Here is a 23,400-nt window from a genome sequence, read left to right as displayed (position 1 = left end):
TCCTTTTTTGAAGATAAAAAAAAAGTGATCTCAATAGTCAATAATTATACCATTCCATTAAATCAATGTGAATTTAATATTAAATAGAATTATACACGTCGGTTATAATACAAAAAAGATGTGGAGATTAGCCCTCCAAAGTATTCAAAAGTTAGTACTTATTATTTAATACCAAGCATGTATCAGTTTTAGAAAATATTATAATGCGGGCTTCAACCACACAGGTAATACTGATAAGGTATACTAAAGAAATACTGAATAGTATTCATTTTGGTTAATTTAGAAGTAATATGATTACAGTTTACTTGACAGTCACTCTGTCTGAACATAGTCAGAAATTATTGAAGTATTTTAAGTTGAAGGTATAATACACTTGATATATAGGAATGTCACAACAAGCAAAATTAAAATAAACAAGTCATATAAAAAAAATGTCTATATTAATTATATACAGTTTATATATCACGAATGTTAATTAAAATGACCATGTACAACATCAATTTTACGATTACAATTGCAAATTAAAAAAAAAAAAATTGATTAAAATTACATTATACAACAAAATTATATACAAGAGCCTAAAATTGTACAAAATTCATTTTGATGCAATAAATATCATATATACATTCATTTTCATGTTAATTTATCAAGTTCAATTGATACACATTATGATTCATTGATTAATTGCACCTCAACATTTTTAATTATTATTATACAGAGTATTCTCTATGAAGGAAAAAAATAAGCGTAACAGTCACAACTTCACTTGAAACAATATCTAGAGTGAATTTATCTTTTTATGAAAAAACATAAGAAAGACCATCAAAATTTAAAATTAACATTTTTCTTAATACTATTTAAAATTATCTTTTGTTATTAGGTACTTTTAACATCAGCTATTATTTAAATCGATAATGGTAACAGCCTATATCTAATTTTATTACAAATTTTTATATAATATATAATAAGTATGTATAAATATACATAAGAAGTTACGTAGGACATTTATGAAATTGTACGTAGAAATTTAACAACATTTATTAAATACATCAATGTGATCTACAAAGAAAATAAAAAATTTAAATTAACACCATAAAAGTTAAATATTGTTATTCTTTGACATACAACTGAAAACAATAATTTTCTTTGAAACAATTTTTAAAAGGAACAAAAAAATGCTCAAAATTAGTCTGTTAATGGTAATATAAAAAAAAAAACCAATAGGTAATGTGAACCTAAACTCAAATAAAAATAATTTATCTAAAATCATATTATAGGATTATGTAATTTAAGTTGTGCGTGGAGTATGTGAATTAGGGGACGAAGGTATAGTCAATACAGTTGGTTGCTGTTGTTGAGGAGCCATAGACACAGCAACTATAGATCCAGTTTGACCTGATGAGCTTTGTACACGTAACTGACCTTGGCGTACAGACATTTGCTGACCTTGTTGAAATACAACCTACAAAATATTATTTTATACAAATTATAAATGCATAACATTTTTAAACTTTTTAACAATTCTTTTTCTACATAATTTTAGTTCTTATCGAAGAAATTAGGTTTCTTACTTTTTTGAATGACTTCACGGAATTTTAATTTCATAAGATGAAATAATTATCTGAGAATTTAGAGTATGAAGTTAAGATTGTTAAGCTATCATACAAAAATGAGAAAGAAACTTATAATAATAGTAAAAATATGTGAAATGGTAAGAGGATATAGGAGCATAGAAAATAATCTTAATTTTTTTTTTAAAGATTAATAAATGTACTCTAATTTTCAGTGTTGATTCCTTAATAAACTGGAGGATATCCTACTTGAAAAATTAGAAATTGCTCAAAAATATTATTTTGGATTTACACTCAACTTAACTTTGTTTTTAATCTCAACGTGTATCGAAATATTTTCAAAATATTATGAAGTAATTTCAGCTAAGTACGAACAAAGTTTACTTTCCTTCCAAAGAAGATACTGAAGTTTAAAATATAAGCATATACTTGTTTACTAATTGTAAGTGTGCACACACACAGTTTAATCAATACATTTCAAATCTATTTTCAAACCTGAGATAGTATGTTGGAAGAATGTCCAGGATTTCCAGTAGTTTTAAATACATTAGTCAAAGAACATGGTTGTAATGTTGAACGAGCTGTTTCAATCCCAACACCAGATGTTCTCAATGTTTGAACTGGATTCACCACCTAAAATTAAGGGTTATTTAAAATGTTCAACATTATATAAAATTTAGCACGGGAAGAAATAACATTTTTTTAAGATTATATATAATAATGAATTTTTTAAAGTTCGTAAATAAAATAGTTCAATAATAATTAATAGATGGAGAACATACATAGAATGTAAGTAGAACATAATTATAATGTTACATGGACATAGGTATGTGTACAGAGCTCGAGGTCAGGCTTGACCTGACATTTTTCGGGGCTTTGTAAAATTTGCATATATATTTTATAGAGCTAAGCCGATAGTAGTTTTTTCTGATATTTGATATTCCGATTAATATTGCCAACATAAAAAACTTAAAACCTGATAATTTTTTCAAAAACCAATAGGTAACTAATATATAAAATGATGCAGCATTTAATTAATATACTATATAAAAACATATTAAATTTTCGCAACAATATATAATTATTTTACATATTTTTTTAATTAAATAAGTGACAAAAAAATAAAACAAATATGAAATAACTGAAACCACAATAAAATAGTATTTTATATTAATGTATTTATTATAATGTTTAATTTGTTGGGTGATCATGGAAATTTTATTTGTCGTGACAGTGTAATAAAATTAAAAATATTTGTTTGCTGTGTACTACATTCATTTTATTCATCTAACAGAAACATTGTATATAAATACAATAACTATAGAAATTAATATGTTAATATCTCCATGATCAATGTTATATTTATTTGTTAAGATAAGTGGAACCGTTCCAATTTGTGAATACACGCCTTTCAAATGAGAAATAATGAATTGCCACCTAAATAAGCTAATCAGTAAGTGGATTGTGCCTTTAAATATTATTACTATTATTATTATTAAAATCAATAACCAGTGATTCATTTAAAATGAGGTATTGTCAAGTATTAGGACACTATAATTGTTTCAAATTTGACCTTGAAGTCTGCGCAGGCCTATGAACATGGATTAAATTGTAATTATATAATACAATAGCTAAAAAAATAGACACAATCTATGGGTAAAAACAGTTTATGAATGGAAGATAGCAAAAATAAATAACATATTAGACAACATCCATGTAGTTAACATTTATCATTATTGTGTTAATATGGTAATATATAATTTTAATCTATAATAATAATAATACCTGAATTGCTTGTTTTAATGAAGTTTGGGTTGTAACAACTGGTAGTACTCTTGTTAATCCAATACTCGAAGACTGTCCATGACTTTTTGCAATGACATGGGATATAACTTGACCGGCATTTGAATTTGATTGCATCGCAGTTATATTAGCGCCAGACACCTAAACATAATATATACACCATGCAATAATCATTATTAATATCATAAATTTATATGAAAAATTGAATACTACTAACACATTGAATGAAATATTATAATTTAACTAAATAGTAATGAATAATGATTATGTTAGACAAATAACCTTAAATAAATTTTTTTTATAGTAATTGCTACTCTTTTGTACAGTTGTAGTTAAAAGGTGTCATGAAAAGCCTCTGTTAAGTGAGTTAAATTTGAAAGACTCAAAATTAAAATGATCCTTAGTGAAGAAGATTTAACAGCTCTTAATCACAAAATATATTATGTCTCCATCTTACAACACATATGACATACTAAATTTTTGTTCAGCAATTTCAATAGGGTGCAGTTAATTTGTAATAGAGATAATTGTACTATTATAAAATTTAATGGTCGGATAATTATCTAGGGCCTACGTAAGCTTTTATTGATATTATTATGAAGTAAGTTGTATCTTTTGGAACCCCTATATTTAAATATGATCATAATTTACTTATATATAATTATAAGAGTATATTAAGCCTATATAGAGCCCTAGATAATAATCTTATCTTTAAATTTTATAATAGTTCAAAATTCACTTTAATATCAAAACTAACAGCACACAACTGTAACTGTTGAATGAATATTTGCCAGTATAAAAGTTTGTAGAAAATTTAAATTAAGAGTTTACAACTTTTGAATTACATCATTGAAACAAAATTGATGTTGTTAAAAAACATAATATTAGTATTTCCATTCTTTTTGATCCAATGCTTCTGGAAAACTACAAGAAATATGCGATTTTTTCTGCCCACCATAAATAAAAATACTAATTCGAAATCACTTTTCTGCTAGGAAAAATGTTAGTAAAAAACCATTACTACCCTTAAAGGTGATGATAAATAGAAAAAACATATTTTAATATTAATGTATAATTAGTTCACAATTATTAAGTTAATAATAGCCACTATTTTTTTTTTTTAATTTAGTTGTTTACAAAAACAAAAAAAAAAAAATATAATAAAGCTTAGAGTCAAAAAATATTATTTTGATAGACTAAACAAATACCATCATAGGCACAATAATAAAATGCAAAAATTAAGTGTGATCTCAGTCAAAAACATTTCAGGGCTTTAAATATTTCAATTTTAGAGCAAGTAATAATCATTTTTGAATTTACTTACTAACTTGCTAACTTGCTTCTTAATTAAAATACCAATTAAATTATTGATATCTAAATACAAATTTTACTTTTCAATATTATGAAGGTCAATTCATTTTTAAGATAATAGTAAAATAAATTATTGAGTGTGAAAATAAAATTTGGTAAGTGTAATTTTGTGTGACCAAGTCAGAGTAGCTATGCATATGCAGTGTTATCTTAAAGTTAAAGTTTTAATGAAGATTCAATAGTTCAAAAAGTTTTTGAATAAAACAAATAAATACAATGTATACGATTGAATACTAAGTACATAGGTAATTTAAATATTAAACATCTATGACTTCTTGGTCTACTATAAAAGTTTTAACTATAGATACTTACACTAACGTTTTGGATATTTTGTTGTTTCATCATAGTCTGCAATTGCTGCATAGTCATTGTACTTGGTACACCCTTGGATTGAACAATCAATTGTGTTGGAACTCCAGTCTTTCCAGCCACCTTAATCATTGATATAAAATTATTTGTTACAAAATTTATAGAAAACAACAATTATTAATTATTCATTTAATAAATATTTACCACAACTTGACTCAATTGAGTAACTTTTTGGGTAGGAATTTTTCTCTGAGTTAACATAGGTTGCTGAAGTGTAAGATGTCTAAATTGTTGTTGAGGATTGATGTTTTTCGTAGCAGTTGCAACGCTTATAGCATTTTTAGCACCAGCAGAAAGCATTAGACTTTGTACGGATGTTTTAACTATAGATGGTCCTGCAGTCGCGATAGGCGATTGAACAGTAACAGTTTGTGCTTGTTTTTGTTGTAATAATTGATGTCTTTTTATAAAATTTGTAACATCAGTGTCAGTTATATTCCTAGTATTTAATGTGTTTTTGGGTCGAACATTTAGAGTAGTTGGCGTTTGAGATGTCTGGACGGGTATGATGTTGGCAGTAGACGTTTTTGTTGGACGAGCACTAACCATCTTAACTTGTTGTCTAGCTATATTTTGCTGTTGTTGGCGATACATTTGAATCTGAGATTGAGTAATAGTTTTGTTCGTTGTGGTAACTACAGAAAATAATATTATATTGATAAACGAACGTATATATTATGTAATTATTGAATTTGGAAAATAAAACTGTTACTCATTCCTTGTAAGATTATAACCATCAACATTTTAAGAAAACAAAATACAAGTTATCTTTAGTGTATTTAATGACAAATCTAATTATACCTTTTCCGGAAGATGAAGATGCTTGAGTTACAATGGAAGCTTGAGTGAAATTAAGAGCTCGTTGAACAGCAGCAGAATAATGAACAGACATTGGTATTGGAACCACCTTAGGACTAGTCTGAGGTATATTTTGTATATTTGCTTCCTGATAATAAAACATAGAGAGAATGAAGTAAAATTCTACAATATGTTAATATTGTTAGATAAAAGTGTGGTTACTTGATTAATGGAAGGTGATGGAGAACTCATAATAATTCGATGTTGAGTGGTGGGTGAGGGTCTAACTGGTGCCGGACTAACAGTTTGAGCTGGAGGCAGAGAGTTAGGCAACTGAATAGATTTTACAGTTTGAGGTTGTGGCTGCACTCTGACTGTTGTAGGTTCAGTGTGCTGTTGCTGTTGTTTTTCTCTTATCATACGATCGGTACGACGACTTATAACTTGCATTGGACCCAAAGGTACATTATAGTCTACATCATAATTTTCTTTCAATATTGCAATGTGACTAGCATTTGGAATCAAAGGTGTGTTAGCCGATTGGCTAGGCACATATTGACTGTTAGTTCGACATAAGGGTTGTCGTTTAGCAGCAACAGATAATAAACCATTAAAACGGGATATAAGTAATTGAGTATGAGTCCGGTTTCCATCTGTAGAATATATTTGCGACGTGCGTAATCCTCGATTAATTTTCTAAAATATTAAAACAATCAAACATTTACTATAGAACAGCTATTTGAACAATAAATCAAAAATTGTATATTTGTTTTAAAAAAGGCATGTATCAATATATGCATACTAATACACAATAATAAATATTTTAATTGTATAACAAATAATATCATATTTTACTTTTTTCTGTTTTTTGAGTAGTTGTTCTTGCAGCATACGACCTTCTTCTCTAGCAACTATTACTGACTCGTACCTAATTAAAATATCAATAAAAAGATAAACATAAATATAAATTTATTTTATCACGTTTTTAATGAAATAAATGAGATCATTTTCGAACAAATTTTTTCTTTTAGTAATACAGAAATTCTTTACCTATTTTTACATTGTTTAGGAGATCTATAGACTCGTGACATCATATTAACTAGCTCAGATACTAGATCCCAATTAGGTGTATGAGCTGGACATAGTATTACTAAATTCAATGTCATTTCTTGTACTCTTTGTACAGCCTATGTAAACAACAAATATAAGGGATAATATAATACAAATAACTAATATTCAGAAATAATAACATACTTGCAGAAGAGCATAGTCTTCATGTATAAGCCAGTCTGGTACATGGGGTGGTTCTGGAACAGGTCGAGCTGGTAAAGGTGGTTTCAAACTCGCTAAAGTCATGGTCATGGGTCTATTAATACCACGATATCGCTGAATGCGTATATCATTACGCATTTTAAGCAATGCACTAGAAGCACGGTCAAACATTGACCGAGGTAGGTGTGGAAAAATATTTTCATTAGGTCTCCATTCACCAGCATTATTATCCCGTATTCCATATGTTGATTTTGAACTTGAAGACAATGACACAGGTAAACTTAGACGATCTGAAAAAAAAAATAAAAAATCATGTAATTTGTGTTGAGAAAAATTGTATAGAAATTTAGCACAAGATATACAGAATAGGGTATATGGTTATAACAAATTAGGTTTTTAGTTGTTATACTGTGAATTAACTCAGAATAGCAATAGTAATGTAATACAACAGTAACTCCAGTTACAAAGTAGAGAAAATGATTACATACTGTTTATAAATGTGACATCAGTTCTTGGTCGTTTTCGAGCAGATGGCATGGGAGGTAGTTGAGCTTCTGTCATTGGTATATAAGAATACTGACCAAAGTATAATGGGTCATGATAGATTTCATTTTCTCCTGACCACGGTCCAAGGATTAAATTCTTAAAATGGATTAAAATGAGTACATTTTTTCCCATGTAAATATAATTAAGTCAACTAACCTTTGGTACATCAGATTTTTTTGAGCCAAGATTAGGATAAACAATCTGCAAATAGAAAATAATACTCAAAAATTAATTTAAGACCAAAGAACAATATTTGAACCATCAAGTACTTCAAAAATTTTAAACTAATTTATATATGAAAACTAACAGATAAATAATCATTACTAATATAATAGGCTCAGGTAACTTATACAGGTACAGTAGAACCTCTCTAATCCATCACCTTCGGGACTGGGGGTGTGGTCAGAACGCGTAAAAGGTCGGATTATCAGAATATACGGAACATTTCTATTTACATATTACATACAAGATTATATTAGAAATGTATAATATTTTACAATACTTAGAAAAAAAGTCAGTTATAGATTTTTGTGTAGCAAATGATATTCTAGACTTAGCTAAGACTAATAAGGGAAATATTAAACTAGCAATTATTTTTATATATCTACTATAAATTGGAAAATCAAATTGTACTTTTTAAATGACATACATAGTATTCATATCAATAATATTATGGTCGGATCAACTGGAGCGGCGGACTAGTCGAGGGTGTACGAGAGGGGTTCTACTGAATATCAGATAAACAAAATTATTATCAAGAATATTTTAAAAAAATCGTAGGTCATACATAATTTAGTTAATTCTATGTTTATCAAAATCTTGAATAGTTATTTATTTAAATATTTTCAATTGTATTAACCCATATAATTAAATTAATATTTTTTTTTAAAACTTGGAAAAAGTTAATTATAATATTTAATAGTTGAAATGTATAACAAAGTTCACAAAATAAAAAGAAATAAATATAAGTATTATTGCATTGCATTGTTTTTGTAGTTATTACAGAGTATTTTAATTATAATTAGTTAACTTGACAAAAGTATTAATGTTCATATTGAGATTGTAATCAAACATTACAAGTGATTCCAATAATTAATTGTTATGTAACATAGGTAAATAGGGTAACTATAGGTTGATGATTTAAACAAGTATTTGTGATATGTTGTAAACTAAGCTAACTAAAAATATTAATTTAATTGGTTTAATATTACTGAAATTGTAATAAGGTATACAAAATATATGAATTTAAAAAATAGAATATACCAATAAATCTATTTTGAAATGATAAGTTTTATGAGAAATCATTTGAATATAATTATTTATAGCAAATAAAACGTACAAAGTATATCTTAAAACCATAAAGGGAAAAATATATAAATATTTATAATGTCATATTTTAATGTATTAATGTAATCTGTTTTGAAATATATTACCACTATGTAAAAATGTATCACTAAAACTTATTTGATTTAATCATGCTCACATAAAGTTTTTAAATTATTTTACACACACAGGTATCAAATGGACAGAATTTTGTAGATATAATTGTATTACCGATGTATATAATACCATTTTAGAGATTCACAACATATTTTGGCATTAATTATGAACTTTTTTTTTATTTATACATTTTAAACTTTTTGAGTTAGTATCTACAAGAATACTATCAACACTAATATGTGTAAGAAAACTAAGAATACTACCTACATTACATTTTTCTAAAGTAACATACTGTACATTATTAAAATTAGTAGTCCCAATAAGTTCAATAAAAATATTTTAAAAAGAAGATTAACAATAAACAAAAATGTATTTGGATAAAAAAAGTTTGAAATCATGAATATTATGATGAAATTAAGTTATGTTAAGTATGGATAACTAACATATTTAGGAAGTTACATTGACAATAGAGGTTTATTGTTTATACATTTTATTTCAGAATTTTATGTAACACAATTGCATACATATTTAAATGTCTGCATTTTAATTAACAAGGAATTAGTATAAGTAAATTTACCATTTAAAACTGAAAAGTAATGAACTATACATATGTACTATACTATGTATACATCCATGTAAAAAAATTGTTGAAAATGTGATGAGAAAAAACAAGGCTTGATTCATATTTATCAGATACTACCACAAGAAAAACACCCAAAATTAAGTATTCAATACACGGACAGTAATATTTGAAAAAAATTGGAATAAGTTTTCTACACTTTAAAAACAACGGAAAGTAGCAATCAGGGCAAGATATAAGGTTGTGGGCGTCCTAGGGTCCACATAGATTGAAATAAGAATTTTGTTGATCTACATGCATTAAAACTTTAAAATTAGATTACTGATGGGATATTCCCTCATGATGCTATTAATTTTTTATCGCATTACTAGGAAAAAAAAATCATTTTATGGGGGCCTCTTATTATCTTGTGGCCTCCCCCTAAATTCGGCCCTGGTAGCAATAAGTATATAAATACTTTTTAATTTAAGATCATACAAGAAATTTCAGTAATTGTTTGATGTTCATGCAAAAGAAGACATTTCAAATAAATTATTTTATTGAGAACTGTGATTTAAACATAAGCTGATATCAATGAATAAATAATTTAATACAAAAACCAGTGACCATAAATTAAAGTTTAATTATTAGGAGATCCATTTAAATCCATGTATTGCTACAGTTTTTATTCAATTTTCCTATAAATAATGTCTAACCCAACCTCTGTAAAGAAACTGAAGATTGTGTGTAGTCTTTATCAAGTGCAGTAATTCTGTATTGGTGTCTTAACTAAGGAATTGATAGTCAAGACATTTTAGATATAATACATTATTATAGAACCATGACAGTAATGTATTTGTCTTTATTTTTCATTTATTAGAACTAATTGTAATCGGCACCTAAACTTATGCCAACCCAATCATTAATTTAATCAACACTTAATCCCTATTCACAAGTGTAACGGTTTTATGTATAACTTTTGTTTTTTATTTTATTTGCTATTCTTGCTCATTATAAATATTATAATTTTTTATTGAGTTGTACAATATAATATATCGTTTGTGGAACGCCATACATTTATTTGCAACCTATGTTAACTTCATATTAATTATCAAGGATTCGGATTTTACAGCAAAAATTTGTAATAGTTTGAGACGATGACCAACCTCCAGGATACATTAAGTTAAAACTAAAGTAGTACATGAATTCTAAAATGATTAATATATCTACAACAATTAAAAATTTAATAACATATGCAAAAGTCTATCCTCTGAAATATATATAATGAGGGTCAAATGATTACCCCAACACATTTACACCTCACCAAAACCTCAACTCTCAAGTTGATAATCACACAAAATACGTTTGAAGAATTTAATGAAACATGAACACCAGCAGTTCCCAAACTGTGCACCATGGAGTCTTTACCGGAGCTGCCATATAATGTTATCATTCATTCCATTAAATAAATATTTTCATAATATAAATTACAAACTGTTCTGAATTTTTATTTTTATGAGGGGTAACATGTTATTCCCTTATTTTAAAAGAAGACGCAGAGAGCCCAAAAAAGTTTGGGAACCACTGATGTACACTATATATTGACATTGGGTATTAAATATCCCAGCTCATGATAAAAAAACAATAGTTGAATTTTTAGTAGTAACTAAAGATACAAAAACTTTGAATACTTAACATTTTTAATTTTAAGAATATCATGTATGTCCAAAAGGAAAATTTCTACACCAAAAATTATATAGTTTTATGTTTAAATTTCACTATTAAACTGGTTGTTTTTTTTCTTATTATAAAACTAGTTAGAGCAGCATAGGTTCAGACTAATTATGACTGAAGATGACTGTCATCATAAAAACATTATATTAAAATAAAGTTATTAAAAATAATCTTACTACATTCCACTATGGTGTTCAACCTCATGTTAAAAGCACAAATAACTGGTAAACTGTTTCATAAATAAATATATTTAACACACAAGTGTCACATAATATTCACTGAACCATTTATTACCTTTCATTTAATAATTGTTGTCAGTATCATCAGAAGTCGTCTTCTCTTGCTCTCTGTGCGATACGATGTTTTTCTTTATTTGTTTCGGATAGTCTCATTTGCCAGTCCTGTTTGGACTGGCAAGGAGGGGCTTGTGTTTTGGTGACAACCTCTATGCCAGACCAAACAAAAAAACGATCGGCTTAAGATTTCCAATAATAGTGAAAATTTTACACTTTTCTTTTTACATTAAATTAATATGACGTCAATAATAATTTAGTATTAAAAACTTAAATTAAAATTAAGTCTAAATCAACGCACTGCGAGAGCTAGAGAAGAGTTTGCTTCTAATGAGGGACACCAAAACAGAGCCCAACCTTGAGGAGAAGCTATCAAGAAACATAAAAAGAAAAACAACCATAACACATAAAATGAAATATATTTTTAATTTTTTTATAAAAATGTACAGTTGTTTACAAAATATAAATTAACTCGTCTTGTGGTTGAATAACCATTATTTGTAAAGGCCAAAAAAATTTCTCTTTTGGGAGAGAACAAAACAAGTTTAAAACATTAAATCTAAAAATAGTAGTTTATTATCGCTGAGGTCTAAGACCATAACTGCTTTTCTTCCTCGCTTTTGTTTCTAAGTCACATTTCTCTGTATTCTTAGTAGCAGAATTTGTACTGTTTTTAATGGTACTACCTATGTTTTTAGTTCTAATACTATGTCGTTTGTTAACCTGGAAGTTATTGATGAATGTCAAATCCAAAGAATCATCTTCTCCATCCTCAGAATCTGGAAGCTTACGTTTCTGGTTCATCCTTTCTTCTGTACGCTTAGCTGCTTGTTGTTGTTCAACTTTCCACTCTTGTTTTTGTTGTTCCAATTCTGCTTCAGCAACAGCTACTTGCTTAGTTGCCCAATCCATTTCATTATTTTCCATTAGTCTTATAGCCCATTTTTCAATACACGATAACTGAGAAAAATAAGTGATTAATTTGTAAGCATATTAAACAAGGAAGATATTTATTAGGATCATGTCACTACTACCAGGAATATAATGTCAAACATCACAGGCTAGATATAACAGTTAGAAATTAATAATTTTTTTTTATTAATACCTGTTTTTCTAATGCTTGAACTTCCATGTCTGCTTTACTTAGTTTAATATCATTTTGTTCTACAATAGGAATAGCTTCATCAAATTCAGCCAAATCTGCAACAGCTTCTTCTTTTGCAGTTTTAGCTGCCGCAACATCAGTCTCATCCTCTGCAGCTGCAAGAGCTGTTTCAAATACATTTATAGCATTTCTATCATTATCACTTGTACTATGAAAATTAGAAAATTCAGATTCCAACACATGAACACTTCGTTTTTCATCAGTAGTGTTGACTTTGAAAAGATCTTGAATTGTTGTCTTAAAAAAAAAATTATTGAATATTAATCTCAATGCAATGAACTCTGAGTTCATTTCTAACATCAAAATATCGATATCAATGAAAAACTGGCTAGAAAGCTTAAAGCCAGGTGGTTTATTTAGTAAGTAAATAAAAAAAAAAAGGACTAACTTAAACAAAAACAAGGTGCTATATACTTACAGACTTAAAAAAGGAAGCAGTAAAATTGCCACCTTCAATAGCTAAATCACCCAATAATCTCTTTTGGTTTGCTTTTTTAAGAATATTCTCTTCAATAGTTTTTTCACTAATTAATCTAAACAAAAACAGTCAATGTGAATTATAAATAGAAAAATAATAACATATATATAAAAATATTGCCCATTACCTATAAATGTGAACATCTCTAGTTTGACCAATACGATGACAGCGATCCTGCGCTTGAGCATCCATTGTAGGATTCCAATCACTATCATAAAATATCACAGTATCTGCTCCAGTAAGATTGATGCCTACACCACCAGATCGTGTTGATAAAATAAAACAAAAATACCTTTTGTCTGCATTAAACCTTTCCATTAAAAGCTGTAATCAATGATATAAATTAGTAAAATAAAGGTAGTAATATTTTCGTTTAAATTACCTGTCTAGTTTCAACCTTTGTTGTTCCATCTAATCTTAAATATATATACCCATGAAAATTGAGGAATGCTTCGAGGATATCCAACATTTTAGTCATTTGAGTAAAAATAAGTACTCGATGATGTCCAGCTTTTAATTCTCGTAGTAAATAATCAAGTGACTGTAATTTACCACAATCGTATTGAATTAACCTTTGATCAGGAAATAAAACACTCATGGCTGAAATAATGGGATGCAAGGCATTTAAAGTTGGTTTTATGTCTTTTTCTAATAATGATGAATCATCATTTTGAAGAAATTGAAATTCAGTTTTTGGAGTTCTTCCTTGTACAGCTGGCACATAAACAATAAATTGTTCAAAAGAATCATGTAATTCTTTCATTCTGCTATCTAGTGTTTTAACTGAATCTGACAAAGCAACTGCAGTCATGTAAGACATACGCTGTATGTGGGCAGAATACTGAGCAACAACAGATAAAACATTATTTGAACCGAGCCAAAGCCAAGGATTCCTTTCAACCGAATCTGAACAACCAACATGACCCGACGATGCATCAAATCTTATAAAGTCTCTTAAATCTTGACCATAAACAACATTCGTAGCACCATCTATTCTTTTGTTATTTATAAATGATAAATTATCGATTTTAATTTTTCTCCTTAAAATTCGTTTTTCTTCTAAATTTGGCTGAAATTATCAATGATAATAAAAATTAGTTTATTAAAATAAGTTTAAAATAGTAAAACATACATCATGAAAAAGAATATCATCAGTCCGCTCTTTAGTTGATTCTATTATAGGTGTAGATTTAGATACTGATGAATTTTTGGAACATTTTGAGATGTTTAAAACGTCATTTTTATTATTTACATTAACTATGCCTTCGCTTACAACATTAAAACCTTTATGAGTATTTGAATTGCCTAAAACAATGAATAAACAATTATAACATAATTACATCTCTGTATACATTGGCCACAAATAAAGCTAATTTGATTGCATAAGTAAATTACAAGATTCAAACAATGCAAACAGATTTATATACTGAATAATATATAAACCAAATTAAAATGTACACCATATAAGTTGTGAACTCTACATTATTTTAAAAAAATATTATACTAAAATATAAAAGAAAACTAAACATTTATAACAACAATAGATAGTAAAGAATTTAAGTTACTTCATTAAACTATCTGCTAAAAATGTAATATTTCATCATAAATTATAAATACAATTATGACATGTTAAAATAGCAGAACAATATAGCATTGGTGCAAAAATTAAAATTCACATGAATAAAAATTGATCTACAATGCATTCAGTGGTATAGATACATTTAGACACACTGTTCACCAAAAATCAATGTGATAACTTTACAAACAATTGGTGTTTACGAGAAGGTAACTGAGACTATGATGTGGACAGACATACTATTTATGGTTTTGACATATTAGCCACATTTATTTAGTGAACTTACTATGAGAAAATATTGTATTTAAATGAAATAATATTTCTTCCGTATCATAAATTTAACACTTTTCTAAATAATCCCAGGTTATTATAAATTTAAATTTGTATTAACTTTAGTTATCTCTAATTTCTTACATTTTAATTAATGAATAAAAAATTTAAAATTTAAAACTGATGTATAATAAAATAATAAGATAAACTAACCTTCTATTGAACCATTACATTTAGGAGTAGATGTTATAAGTTTATTACAATGGTTGATATTATTTGTTCGATTATCTGCCTCATTAAGTTCACATTGATTGTTTTCATTAGAATATTGTTTGATTTGATTTAATTTTGGAGTTAATGATAAAATATCTATATTATGGAAATAATTAATTTAATTCCAGTAATTAATAACATAAAAATTACACAACATACTTGAATATGATGAATGCCTTGATACATTACTATTAATAGATCTAAGTTTTAAATCTAAGAAAAAAAAACACAGAACAATTTTAATAATTTATAAAATCATACAAAAGTTAAGAAACTCACCTCTAATTCCCTTTTCTGCTAAAAATTTCACAATTGGCAGATTATGTTTAAGTCTGACATTAACTAATTTATTTTGTGGATTGCATAAATTGATCTAAAACAAGATATTTAAATTTTATTTTTGTGTACATTATAATAAATAGATAAACAATTTAAAAAAAACAGTAGTAAAAGCATATATTTAAGTTTGATTCTAAAATTATCACAAAACAATGTCTTATACATTGCTTGCTTCTGTCAATGTCCAAAATAATATATACCACTTTAATTTAAGTATATTTCTAGTAATCATATAACTCAGATTTGTGGTTCAAATATAGAACTAATAACTGGGAAATGGAGTAGTCGAGTAGACCTCGGCATTTGCTAGGGTGACCAAAGTCAACTTAAAACAGAATTATGATCACCATATCCCAGTTCCCAACTAAAATCAAACAATAGGCTTTTAATCCCTTAATCTCCATATAAGTAATATATAATGTGTAATAAAATAAATCACAAAATATGAAGAAAACAATAACAATATAGAACTACAGTTTAGAAATATTAAGTATAAAAATTTACGATGGAACAAATGTTGATTATGATGAGTTGTAATTTAGAAGAAAATAAGTGATCTACATTTCAAAAAGAGTAACAATATTATGTTCAGTTTTCCTAAGCATCAAAAACTAACCCAAACAAGACATTTTAATAAAAAAAATTTAGGGTTTCTTTAAAGAGTATCTCTAAATAAAACAGTATGTCTAATTTTTTTTTTTATAACCATACGTTATGTGTAGCATCGTTACTTTAAATCTCAGCCATGGGTGGTACCTCTTTATATGCAAGAGACCATAGAGTGACTATCATCCTCCAACAAGGCATGGCATAAACCCTACAGGTGCCCAACTCACATTACACACGAATACCAAACCTTCCCAACCTTAACTCTATCATACACTCCACATACCTAATAACCTATGTTGCTGTTGGTTAATTAAAAAACTTTTAAGTCTAAGAGGTTTACATAGCAATAAAACAAATTTTAATTACCTTAGAAATGATGTTTAAGTTTTTAGGCAGCTTCATGTTAAAATTCATTTTAATTTTAGGCAGTCTTATAGGTTTATCAGGTAAAGAATCAAATTGTTCGAATACACAATTTGGTAATTGATAACGCTTTAGACGGTGAGCTGCCCAAGCACTCATTAATCGTTCCAAGTTTGTAAATAGTAAATTTACAGAACTTAAATCAATCTCCTATAACAACATATGTCAAAAACAATATTAATACATTTTTCAATAATTTCATTGGATATTTGAAATCTACCATATTAATTAATGCTTACATTATAGGGATCATATTCCATCATGTTAAATATGGAACGAGGGACTGAATATGTTAGAGCTTCCATTTGAAATGGAGAAATAGTAGGACGAGGTTCGAACAAATTTGGGTGATTGCAAACTTTTCTAAGTTGCATTAGAACATTGATTACACTTAACATATTACCACTTGCAAGAGTCTCTTTCGTCCTAAAAAAAAAAACTTCATTAACCAACAGTAAAAAGAAGTAATAATGCCGTACAAAATAATGAAACATACTTTGCTCTTGACATGAAGTCATCATACAGATATCGCTGGCGTTTAGATAATCTACACATAATGATATGCTCATACTTTTTTGGCAACTGTTTTTCTACTTCACATTTTAATCTTCGAAGAATAAATGGTCTTAAAACTTTATGCAATTTTTTTATGATATTTTCATTATATTCTGCATTCCCTTCAATCATTCCAGTAACAGGGTTTGAAAACCACTCTTTAAATTCACGATGAGATGCAAACAAGTTTGGCATTAAAAAATGCATTAAAGACCATAACTCCATTAAATTATTCTGTAAAGGTGTTCCCGTTAATAGCAACCTTCTTTCAGACTGAAAGTTTAGTAAGAGTTGCCAACGCTGAGATTTAAAATTTTTTATGTTTTGAGCCTCATCTAGAATTAAATATTTCCATTTCTTTCTGCGAAAACTTTGATGATCAGTTATTACTAATTTATACGATGTTATACAAATGTGGAATGTATTCGGTTTAGTCCAACCAATTCTTTTATTTTTTCTTTCTTTAACGGAACCATAATAAGTTAAAATTTTAAAACTAGGACACCATTTTTTTATTTCCATTTCCCAATTAAGCATCACAGATGTAGGAACTACAATTAAATGAGGACCCCAATCTTCTGCAAAAAAAAAGACAATGACAATGACAATAAATTAGAGTATTTCAATACACAATGAATAGTATACCCTTTTCACAAGCCAAATGAGCTAATAAGGCTATAGTCTGAATAGTTTTGCCAAGACCCATTTCATCAGCTAAAATACCATTTAGATTTTGTTCATACATTGTAACTAACCAATCGAGGCCTATATGTTGATACTCTCTGAGTGTATTTCTCAATAAAAATGGAACCTTGGTAACCACCTAAAAAAATTAATTTAATAAGTAAATTTTAAGTTTAATTAAATGTTTTTTATTTAATTAAGCTTACACTAGTAGAAGATAAAGTATTTCCTTTAGGTTGGATACTTTCAGCTAGTGCTGTCACATCATTTATCTCTTTATCAGCGTTACAGTCACTCGTACCGTTAAGCTATTAAAAAATTAATTTTACAAATTTGGTGTTATTATGAAGTCTACAACAATTGATATAAAATTTACCATTTTATTAGGAGATCGCCGCAAGAGATATTTTATACTTATATCAGTAGAATTCATGTCTTCTTTAATACTATGATCAGAATGGCTACTATCGTCTGCATCATCAGATTGATCTTTGTTATTAGGTAACTGAACTTTATATTTAGCCAAAAGTTGTTCAATGCTCATTTCATTTTCAGCCTATTTTAAAATTTTGTAAAAAATGTATAATTAAATAATAAATTAAGGTTGAACAGATTAAGTCTATTTAAATTTATAAATTTTATTTAATAGGAAAACAATTGCGTAGATAAAGATCAGGACAATTGACAAAATAATTTTGAAATTAATATTAAGATATATACATCACAGCCAAGGGGTACAGCAAAATATAACTAAGTTCCGTGTTTTATCACACATCCTTTCTTAATATGAATACATTTTATGATTTATGGAATTAAATTTACCTCTAATTCAGCAATTTCTAAAGAATGATCTATTCGACCATCTTCTTTTTCTGCAAGCTGCAATGTTTCTTCATCATCACTCCAACTGGAATTTGATGCTTCAAAATCTTCATCCTCACTTCTATCACTTGGTATCTGCTGTTGACACAATAATATTAAAATATATTTAATAATATAAATATAAATATAAACTAACCTCTTCTGCCACATCATTCTCCGGTTTTTCTAATGAACCTTTTGGTTTTTTATCTATTGATTTTGATTCTCGTTTTAACAAATCAATTTCTTTTTTACAACCAGTATTGTCATTGAGTAACTTGTTTTTATCTACAATAGTATCATCATCAGAAGATGAATTACAAGTATTGGTTTTACCTAAAAAAAATTGTTTTGAATTTAAGTATAATTAAATAATATAATTATAATTTTTAGGCTTTACTGTTTTTAATTTATGAGTGTTAGATGTATATCTGATTTAAGTACTTTACTTGCTACACACATATTTGTTCTCAGTCGTTTAAGTGCATAGCATTGCAAATTCCGTTAGTAGTAAATTAACCTAACATGAAACTGTTTAATGGTAAGAACATGATCTGTTTTTGTAAGGATTTTTTCTTTTACAAAAATTTAGTTTTATGTAATGAGAATTTTAAATTTGAGTTTTTTGTTACACAAACAACTTGTTACAAAATTGAACAAACGGAAAAAACTCTAATTACAAACTCGGATAATGTTCAAAAATTTCACAATAGTTGATTTACTCTTAATTTGTTGAAACTAACGGAGCTAAACGTGATCTGCTTAGTGTAAATTTGATATGTAAGATGGAATTAACTAATGGTCATGTAACATCCTCCTTACTTATGTGGACTCAAAATATAATTAAATTAATCAAAAATAACAAATTTATTTACCATCAGAAACAATCATTGGAGAATTTTGTGACATTATCAAAGAATTATTAGCAGACTTCATTAAACTTTCAGCCACCAAAGTTGTCATTTTTTCAGTTTGATCAACAATAAAATTTAAATGTTCGTCTAACGCAATTTTTCTTTGTTCCTCCAATTTAGTCGATTGCTTGAATACAAGTAACTAATGAAAATTAATTTAAAAAAAATCATATTATACAAATAACTCTTTTATAAAATCTAAACATTATAAATTTCTAAATACAATCAATATAATTAGTTAATATAGTTCTAAGATACATGCCTTTTCTACATTACTCCAAAATGTTTTTATCATTTTAGCAATGAAACCAGTTATTCGCTTTTGATGCATTTCAGATGCTTTTGCAGCTTTCTGAGCCTCTATTTTTTTTTCATGGAAATGCTTCATAACCATTTTAGCGCACTTAAGAATAAGATTAAATACAATATGTAAATAACATTAAAATACAGTAATTGTGAAAAAAAAAAATAATACTTGTTTGGCTGCTTTTTTCTTCCACTTTCGTTCTTGTGCAAAATCAGTGGCAAGCCACTGCATTTCTTCCAAAAGATAGTCATGGTGTGCTTTATTTCTTGGAGGTTCATAAATTTTAGGCAGTCTTTTTTCACTCCATAGCCCATCACGCTGTAGTTGATTAATCTTTTGAATAATTTGTGCTTCCTAAAAAAATATTAGAAACACTAACATAGTTTCAAAAAAAAAAATTTTAATTTTAAAATTGCAATTTACCCATTTCACTCTTTCAATCACTTGATCAGGTTGATTTTCATTAGGCTGCCGGGGAGTGTGAGAGGAATTAGGAAGTTCTTCAGCAGGTGAGTTAGGAGATATTAGTTTATTGGATTCTAAAATTTAAATTTTAAATTTTAATAAAGTCATATTTATTTTTACAAGAAAAAAAACATTGCAAAATTTACCTAATTAAAAAAGAACATATTTTATGGTTATATATTTTTCATAGTTGTAGATTTTACTCACTAGTGTCCGAGACTGGAACAAGTGTTTCCTGTGGTTCGGACGCTTGTTTGTCCAACCACAGTTTAAGGTCGGCAAATGGATCACCATTAAATAAAGGATCGTCATCACATTTAACATTTGCCATAGACCATACATGCTGATCATTAAATACCTGTTCAACTTTCTCAGGTATAAAATCATTGATTTTCGACACCGACTGTACTTCGTCCAATTCTCGTTGGGATTGAGCAAGCTTTGCACGTACTGTCTCCAATTGTTCAAACACCATTTCACAAGTACGTTTAATCTTTGCTGAAGTGCACATTTCCAAAGCTTCAAACTCTTTGGCTGCTGCCAGAATAAAAAATTAATAATAGTAGTTAAAGATCTAGTAAAAAAATAAAAAATAACATACATTCTGTTGAGTATTTACGCTTCCGTGTACTCTGATTTTGGCTATCCACAGAATCATCATGGTCAGAGTTGTAACTGGTGTTTTCAGCATCATTTGTAGAGCCATTTACACCAATTAGATTATCACAATTATTTGGTATATAGTTTACACCAGATGTCACCTAAAAAACGTAAATAAATAATATACAAGATACCTAAAAATAGATTTGAATCATTATAAAATTAAGGAATCTTAAAAACAAAAAAGACACCTAATCCAGAAAAAGAACAACGTTTACAATAAACAATAATGTAGAAATATATAGTTGCCTAAACTGATAATTTAAAAAAAACTTATCACAATTATTGATAGTATTAAAATTAAACATGGTTTTATGTAAATAATAATAAAAGTTAAAAATGAAAATCTCAGTAAAATATATTTATATTTTTACTCTAGAAATAATACCTACCTAATAAAAGGAAAAAAGGTATAAAAATAAATAGGTAATACTGTAATAGTATTAAAAGGATAGTATATTATATTTTTTGCATAATTTGAGGAACAAAAAAATGTAAGTTCCAATGAAATAAAATAATGAGATATAAAATTTTAGCTTGATGATTTTGAATCTCAAGAAATTGTATGATTAAGTATTCCATAATTTACACTAATTATCTTATTATTAAAATAATGTAAACATTGATATGATATATATACAAATAATTTGATAGATTAAAAGATGAGAAGGCTGTATTTAGATTGTTTGAAATTGCTTTTTACAATAAAAAACGTTTCTACTTATCACTAATATTAACTTAACTAGAAACAAATTAATTATAAAATTGTTTACCTGATGGCCATTTCCATCATAATTATTATGTTTGTGACAATCAATGGTCCCAGCTCCCAGTTGGGAAGCAGTGGCCATAAATGATTTTAGGTTCTGAACAATTGTTAATCGCTTTCGGATTATCCATTTAGTTTATCTAAAAAAAACCAATCTAAATTAATAAATTAATTCACAAGTATTGACATAAAAATCATATAGATACTACATTCAGATATCTTCTGTATTAGTTTGATAAGTAGAGTTATTTAAAACTATTTTTGATAATTTGTGCAAAAATAAAACTATAATCTAATTACTATACTAAAGAATAAAAAGAAAAATCTTATAATAAAATAACAAATTAGTTTTTTATATAGGTAATTACGGAAAATTTAAAAAAATTATTTAAAAAATTTTGATTTGGAACTAAGCAGAATACATCGGATTGCTAATAATTTGTTAAACAATCATGTATTTTGTTCTCAATAAGACATATTTTATAATAAATAATTTTTATATCCTAATATCAAAATCGATGTATAAAACCAAAATGTATCAGAACGTTGACATTTTTAAACTTAACAAGCACATGTTGATTTACCCTAATATGACATTTATAAATAGGGGTAGGATATTAACTATCTTTTAAAGTCAATGACTGAATCAAGAAACCGTCTAAGTTACCTTGTCGACAACAATGTTCATCGTCAATTAAATTTTTGTGTAACAAATTAACAAAATTAAACTTTATCTAGAGATTAGAGGTTATGTTTTGAAAACAGAAATTCAATAATAACAAAAATAATAATAATAGGCGGGATAAATTAATATTTGATAAAACTATATTGCCAATACAATATTTGGCCATCGGGTGAAAAAACAGTGCCTAAAGTGGATTTTACACAACATTTCCGACAGGGAATCGCATCAACGCAAACAGAAAAACGGGAACACGTTAGAATAACGTAACGGAAGGAAATGGCGGGTCGGCCATTTTGTGCGCGCCGGATGAGACTGCCACTGAGATGCTTACCAAGATCGAAGCGATTACCCTCCATCGGTCACAAGCCATCACACGAGTCTGTTCAGACAATTACCGCACATTTTGCACGTACAATACTAAAACATGACGCGGTGCGCGCAATGAATTTCATAATCGCAACACACGGGTTCGAAAAACGTACAGACCGAGTACCCGGACGATGTGCACGTAAAGAGAGGCGCACGACAATATGGCGTCCGGCGGCGGTCGACTGCGAGAATTCGCTGTTTAGTGGGCGCAGCTAGTACGAGCCGATCGAGAGTGAGCGCCC

General features: G+C 27.7%; 1 protein-coding gene across 4 annotated transcripts; it reads right to left on the bottom strand.

Annotated features, from left to right (window-relative positions):
* Positions 1–421: 421 nt before the first annotated feature.
* On the bottom strand, positions 422–23,338 carry dom (domino helicase). 4 transcript variants are annotated; one of them, XM_089222468.1, is made up of 37 exons: positions 23,121–23,338; positions 22,109–22,244; positions 21,277–21,436; positions 20,883–21,212; positions 20,634–20,749; positions 20,379–20,564; positions 20,166–20,306; positions 19,865–20,045; positions 19,147–19,325; positions 18,951–19,088; positions 18,505–18,684; positions 18,335–18,436; positions 18,090–18,267; positions 17,386–18,022; positions 17,129–17,315; positions 16,833–17,039; positions 15,798–15,891; positions 15,678–15,731; positions 15,459–15,614; positions 14,532–14,704; positions 13,782–14,468; positions 13,527–13,723; positions 13,340–13,454; positions 12,862–13,158; positions 12,480–12,716; positions 7,887–7,931; positions 7,673–7,826; positions 7,167–7,474; positions 6,963–7,099; positions 6,768–6,840; positions 6,135–6,608; positions 5,916–6,060; positions 5,259–5,749; positions 5,064–5,177; positions 3,357–3,515; positions 2,067–2,204; positions 422–1,462 (listed from the first exon to the last, which is right to left on the bottom strand). In XM_089222468.1, exons 2-37 carry the CDS (start codon positions 22,184–22,186, stop codon positions 1,289–1,291), a joined length of 7,422 nt encoding a protein of 2,473 aa, XP_089078594.1. In that variant the 5' UTR covers positions 22,187–22,244; positions 23,121–23,338; the 3' UTR covers positions 422–1,288. The 4 variants fall into 4 exon arrangements, with proteins under 4 accessions (XP_089078594.1, XP_089078591.1, XP_089078593.1 ...); XM_089222465.1 differs by having other exon boundaries at positions 5,058–5,177; positions 23,121–23,337; XM_089222467.1 differs by having other exon boundaries at positions 5,058–5,177; positions 18,951–19,085; positions 23,121–23,337.
* Positions 23,339–23,400: the final 62 nt, after the last annotated feature.

The sequence above is a fragment of the Diuraphis noxia genome, unplaced genomic scaffold (genome assembly GCF_037042655.1).
Source record: "Diuraphis noxia isolate RWA-SAM2 unplaced genomic scaffold, SU_Dnox_SAM2 contig0003, whole genome shotgun sequence".
Lineage (NCBI taxonomy): Eukaryota > Metazoa > Arthropoda > Insecta > Hemiptera > Aphididae > Diuraphis > Diuraphis noxia.
This window is presented reverse-complemented; position numbering and strand designations above follow the sequence as displayed.

What these genes read in the sequence shown, in the direction of transcription:
- dom (XM_089222465.1), bottom strand. Translation starts at nt 22,186, where the DNA reads ATGGCCACTGCTTCCCAACTGGGAGCTGGGACCATTGATTGTCACAAA. An exon ending in TCATTTGGCTTGTGAAAAGG is followed by an intron (nt 18,023 to 18,089) that starts GTATACTATTCA and finishes TTTTTTTTGCAG; the next exon opens with AAGATTGGGGTCCTCATTTA. An exon ending in AAGGCATTCATCATATTCAA is followed by an intron (nt 15,615 to 15,677) that starts GTATGTTGTGTA and finishes TCCATAATATAG; the next exon opens with ATATTTTATCATTAACTCCA.